Source organism: Gregarina niphandrodes, assembly GCF_000223845.1.
Source record: "Gregarina niphandrodes unplaced genomic scaffold scaffold00004, whole genome shotgun sequence".
Classification (NCBI taxonomy): domain Eukaryota; phylum Apicomplexa; class Conoidasida; order Eugregarinorida; family Gregarinidae; genus Gregarina; species Gregarina niphandrodes.
The window spans coordinates 350,821-356,733 of NW_011645775.1; the positions used below are offsets into that span (position 1 = coordinate 350,821).

A 5,913-nucleotide genomic window follows, 5' to 3' on the forward strand; every position below is an offset into this window, starting at 1 on the left:
AGTGCGTGCTGGTGGGTGAGTGTAAGTGGGAAATGTCCCCCCACGAGAAATGCATGTCGGCGTCTCGGGTACAATTCGACCTGCGTTCAGCGCAGACGGCGCGACTATTGTTTGATGTGGATGACCCGCCGTGTTTATTTCGGAAAGTGGACGGGTCTATGGAGGATCGACCGACGGCGGGAGTATTGGGAATGGCTGTTTTCGACGTGACACGACCGACACAACCACGTGCCATGAAAGGCATTTTGAAGCAAGGGTTGGTTTACCTGGGTTCGGACACGGAGCAAAATACGAGGGCTAACTCACAGCCATTGAGTGCATCACCCGTGGCACTTCACACTCTGCCTCCTCTGCCTCGGTCAGGGGTTCTCGGGTCGGGGCTTCCCGGGTCGGGGCTTCCCGGGTCGTACGGGCAGCTGTCGTCTCCCCCATTTGCCCAACCGTTCGCTTCTGCGCCCTTCACATTCAGGTCAGCACCTTCCGCAAACGCCAAGCCCACCGAATCACCCGCCGTACCCATCGCCCCTGCGAGACGCGTGCCATTCTTCTCATCACTCATTCCCGTCCTGAACCGACTCCTCGACAACACACGCGGAGAAAAAACTAGACCATCACCCAAACCCCCGACCGGGAGTGCACCAGAACCCACGCCAATACAATCGCCATCGCGGATTAAACAAACAAACTACGTGCTCTAGTCCAGCACACACGTTAGGGCCCTTCCGTCGCACACACACACGCCGTCGCATCCGCGCGCATCGTGTGACATCTGCACACACCTCGTGGCGTGTGGGGGCTTACTTGGTGGCGTGGGGACGACACAAGATATTGGCTGAATACAAGACACTGGCTGGGTACAAGACACTGGCTGGGTACAAGACACTGGCTGGGTACAAGACACTGGCTGGGTACAAGACACTGGCTGGGTACAAGACACTGGACTGAGATGCTGGCAAAGGAAGTCTTCATCTGGGGTGCAGACCTGACCCGCTGACGGCGCTCGATAATGGAAAGGGGAAAGCTGACAGGGGAATTCTGTTGCCAGTAAGGGAGCTCTGTTGGCAATACGTTTTGACACTAATCCATCCCCACTACATCCGCATCCACCATCTTCTCAATATGTCCTCCAGCAGTCCACCTATCCTTGTCGAGTACACTCTCCCGGCCCGCACGGCATGCCCTACATTCCGCGACTGTATCCCATCAGTCCTTGAACAATGCACGTAAATGGGGCTCAACGATTTTACGGCTTTTGTTCCTATCCAGCTGCAACGTGATTATTGCCCATGGGCCAAACTTGCGAGGTCGGGCTTCTTGTTTTAAACAAACATTATCACCCCAGCCCAACAAATGGTCGCGAATTTTTGCGGCGAGCTTTTCGGCAGAATCCATATACGCGATAGCTAGCTCCCTGCATTCGGAGCCCCTTGACAGGCATATAAACAAGTCAGTCGTTGTCTTATTCTTGCCTGCGCATGCAGTCACGTATTTCGCGAATTCATCGGAAACACAATTGTCATCTTTATCGTCTATTAGCGCGCCGAGATGAACAGGCATGCTCGCAAATATCAAATCATAGGTATTATAATGGAAGATCTTGTTATCATTCAAGAGCGCATCGGATATATTAAGGTTGACAAGAGATTCCGAGTATTCCTTGAACTGAGATTTAATTGCATTTCTGTGTGCACACACTATTTCTTCAGATGGCCTGCCGCTGGAAATTGCCGCTTGCTCCATCAAATCATGATATATCTTCTTGTCCATATCTACCCAACGGATTCCTTTGACCCCCTCATCGAAATGGTAAGCATCATGTTCAATTATGGACGCAAGCAGACAAGAAATATTTTGGTTGATGTTTGTGCCCGTTGTGGTCTGCAAATATAACTCACCTACCAAAGAACATGTACTCGCACGGGGAACCTCAATTATCTTAGGGCAATTGCCCATGATCTGTTCAGAATCTTCATGGTGATCAATTATTCCAATAATAGGAGGGACATCATCTCTGTCGGGCCCTTCATGTTCATGATAATAGTTATGGTCCACCAATATCAGGCAAGCCCATTCCTTCTTATTCGCTTGATCGCTAGTTTCAAATTCATTCAGATCCAGGCCCATTGCAGTAAGTGACAGCCCCGTGGTGCTCTCTTTTAGCTTATCTAGCCCAACGGGAAGATACGGCTTTGGATCCCATGGTCCAGATGGCAGCAATTCGATCATTTTCTTGAAGCTATGGGCATCTATCAATTCAAAGATAAAGGTGGCAAAGGGTGAAGAGGGAGGGGCTTTGTCGGGCGCGGGGCAATGGGCTTTGTCGGGCGCGGGGATTACGTACAAGGTTCATCGCAGGCCAATGAACCACTTTTGCCATGGTTTCGAAGAATCCAAGCAATCGTGTAGGATGCTACGGCAGAGTCTAAGTCTGCGGACTCATTCCCTCTGACAATTACTAAATTTCTCCCAGACATTATGCCAAGATTCTTGGGATCAGGGCCGCAAAGGTTTTCATTCGGGAGGCCACTGGAACCTCGTGGAAGCCCCCATGGAGGATTGGCGGGTGGATCAAACCTGCTTTCGCCGAATGGAGGAGGATTCACATCAAATATCAAATTGGCTCCAGAGACAAGAGTCGGCAGTGTTTATCCTGCCGCCAGCCCTTTAAAGGATAGTCCCCTCGGCCGCGTTGCGGCAACCGCCACTCGCGGTCTACCTACAATACAATACAACCATCCCCCTGTACATAACAGTTCGGGTCCCCCTGTACATAACAATTCGGGTCAGGCTGCTGCATTATCCATAGGGCCGCGGTCTTCCTTGCATGCTCGTCTTAGCCAACCGGTGACCCTAGCCTCGGCACCGCTTGCTTCAGTGCCCCTTGCCTCAGTGCCCCTTGCCTCCGGGGCACTTGCCTCCGGAGTCTCAGGGGCACTTGCCTCCGGAGTCTCAGGGGCACTTGCCTCCGGAGTCTCAGGGACACTTGCCTCCGGAGTCTCAGGGACACTTGGCTCCGGATCACTTGCTCCTAGAACATTCGGTTCACTCAAGGCTAATCCACTCAAGGCTAATCCGCTCAAGGCGAACGCTACCACCAGTTTGCAGACTAGCGGTCTTGCTGCCCTCGCTAGCTCCAGATTGGGGAGCAATAAGATGTTATATAGGGTGGCAAGAAAGGAGTCTGATCGCGCGGGAAGATATGGAAACTCAGGGGGACCGTCTATTCATTATATTGCGGCAGGAAAGAAGCCGCAACTGATGCCTCCGCCGTAAGACTGTTACCCATCGGTGCTGGTTCACGTCGTTGCGAGCTAGCGCACACTCCCTGACACTTCGTGTTTACGAATCAATGGGCCCGGACTTTGGCATTCTGACTCGTTAAGTGGGCAACAATTGTCTGGTGAGTCCCTGTCTGGTTCAGAAGTGTTGTTTCGGTGCTGAAGCAACGCTTGGGATTAATTCAAATTGACCCCGCACACACGTGTGCTATGTACGTAGCGAGGTCCTTTTCCTTCAGTAATGAGTACGAGATTCTAAGTTCCGCCGATCCTTCGCCGCGAGACGCTGATGGTGAAGACGATGAGGAGGAAATGGTAGAATCCAGCAGCTTTGATGCAGCGGAGCTGGAGGAAATGTTGGCGGAGGCGCACGATAAGCAGGAGAGACTCAAATCATATAACAACCGGCTAGAAGAGGAGCTTCGCATGGTGAAGGAGCGCGAGGAGCGCTTGAAAGAGTTTGAGAAGCTGCTAGAAGAGGATCAGCGCCGAATGATCGACTTCCGGTTGAAATATAACATCAAGAAACGAGAATTAGATAACCAGGAGATTGTTTTGGACAAGGAGAAGGAAAAGTTGCTCAGTCAGAAGAAGTTAGCCACGGAGCAGTTGGACAAGGTTGAGCAGCAGCGCACCAAGCTTGAGATGGAGAATAAGGCAGCAGAGGCGAATCTGAAGCGTCTGGAGGAGAAGGAGGAGCAGCTGCTTTTGTCGATTAAGACTACTCGAGATAAGAAGAGGGTTCCCGTACAGCAGGCGCTGTATGCGCAGCTGCAGCAGGCGCAGCCATCCTCTGCGCCCACCTGGAATGCTGTTGGCCTCTCTACCAGTCTCACTGCGTCGCCAATGCCGGTTAATTCGTCAATGACCCCGGTACCTGCCGTGGCCCCTTACGGGTCGACGGGAGTTGACCAGTTCGCCCTAAGACATGCTTTCAGTACCCCGCAACTGCCGTATGTGGCGCAACAGACCTGTATGACACCTGCGGACAAAGCTCACATGGCGGTCACCTCCATGATGCAGTCACCGCCTCATATGTAAGCCTCTTCCCACCCAACAGCATTCACATCAGCTAGGCGCCCGGTCGTGTAGGGCTCTCGCGCCCGTGCCTCCCCCACAGCTCATAACGTGTGAGGTTAAAATTGTCGTGGCGGGCATGTAAGTCGCGGCCAGGGCTAGAATTGAAAATGTGTGTTTGCAGAGGTACGGGAGCGACAGTCGTGTTGGACAGGGTTACGGGGGCGCCTGTGGGTGTGGCTACTTCGCGGCTGGCTGCTTGTGGTGAGTTTTTTTAGACGTAACGGGCCGGAAAATGCGAATTTTTTTGTGGAGTGACGAGCGAGTATGGCTGGTGGACCCAAGAAGCATTTGAAGCGTATTGCCGCCCCCAAGCACTGGTGCCTGGATAAGTTGAGTGGCATCTATGCGCCTCGTCCGAGTTCTGGTCCGTATGGCATGCGGGAGTGTTTGCCGTTGGCCATCCTCATCCGTAACCGTCTGAAGTACGCGTTGACTTACGACGAAGTGAAGATGATTCTGATGCAGCGTTTGGTGAAGATTGACGGCAAGGTGCGTACAGACAAGACGTACCCGTTGGGTTTCATGGACACGATTGCGATTGAGAAGACTAACGAGAACTTCCGTCTCCTCATCGACACCAAGGGCCGTTTCACGCCCGTGAAGGTTGGAGCCGACGAGATGGGCTGGAAGCTATGCCGCGTGCGCAAGCTCCGCTGGGGCCGGAAGAACATCCCTTATGCCTACACCCATGACGGTCGCACTATCCGCTACGTCCATCCCAACATCAAGGTGAACGATACCGTCAAAATCGACTTGGCCACCGGCAAGGTACTGGAGCACGTACCCTTCACGTGCGGCGCTCTCGCCATGGTCACCACTGGCCACTCTGCTGGTCGTGTCGGCAGCGTCGTCGAGGTCAAGAAGACCATCGGCGCCGTCGATACCGTCACCCTCAAGGATGCTCGCGGCGATACCTTCGCCACCAAGATCCACAACGCCTTCGTCATCGGTGGTGAGAAGCCCCTCATCTCCCTCCCCAAGGGCGATGGCGTCAAAAAGACTATCATCGAAGTCCAAAAGGAACGCCACCTCTAGGCATTTTTCAGGTGCACGAACGGTCCACTCTTTCTTCTGTCGTCACCCCGTGGAGGAGCATCTTCCGGTACACGGCCACCCGGCTTCCGGGCGGCCGGCATCCATCGTCCAATGTCCTTCCTTAAGGCTTGCTGCACACTGGCGCCAGTCCAGTGACCATCCTACTCTCCTTTCAGGCGGAAGCCCAGGCCGAGGCGGGTCAAGGTACCTCAGTCTCGACCACTTCCGGAACGTGACTATTCTCCAACGCAAAGCATGTACCCTCAAAGCTGTAACACTTCACAATCTCACGGTACTCAAAATGATGATAACAACTTAGACGACGAATCCTACATCACTGTGCGGATAAATCGAGGCATTTGTCTGACATACTCCCAACCAGGTCACACGGGTAGACTTGTTCCACCCTTCGCCTACAACCACTATATTATGTACTTCATATAACACGCGTGTGCCGTTCTCACAATCTCGCTGTACTCAAAATGATGATAACAACTTAGACGACGAATCCTACATCATT

The 5,913-nt window shown here is 53.0% G+C and overlaps 3 protein-coding genes across 3 annotated transcripts; 2 read left to right on the forward strand and 1 right to left on the reverse strand.

Annotated features, from left to right (window-relative positions):
• Positions 1-1,203: 1,203 nt before the first annotated feature.
• On the reverse strand, positions 1,204-2,124 carry GNI_033280 (DHHA2 domain protein; the record flags this gene model as incomplete). The annotated part of the gene is made up of 1 exon (XM_011130907.1): positions 1,204-2,124. The coding sequence occupies one exon, from the start codon at positions 2,122-2,124 to the stop codon at positions 1,204-1,206; it is 921 nt and encodes a 306-aa protein (XP_011129209.1).
• Positions 2,125-3,590: 1,466 nt separating this feature from the next.
• Positions 3,591-4,319, forward strand: GNI_033290 (hypothetical protein; the record flags this gene model as incomplete). Its single annotated transcript, XM_011130908.1, has 1 exon — positions 3,591-4,319. The coding sequence occupies one exon, from the start codon at positions 3,591-3,593 to the stop codon at positions 4,317-4,319; it is 729 nt and encodes a 242-aa protein (XP_011129210.1).
• A 303-nt stretch (positions 4,320-4,622) lies between these two features.
• GNI_033300 (40S ribosomal S4 X protein isoform) lies at positions 4,623-5,393 on the forward strand (the record flags this gene model as incomplete). Its single annotated transcript, XM_011130909.1, has 1 exon — positions 4,623-5,393. One exon carries the CDS (start codon positions 4,623-4,625, stop codon positions 5,391-5,393), a length of 771 nt encoding a protein of 256 aa, XP_011129211.1.
• Positions 5,394-5,913: the final 520 nt, after the last annotated feature.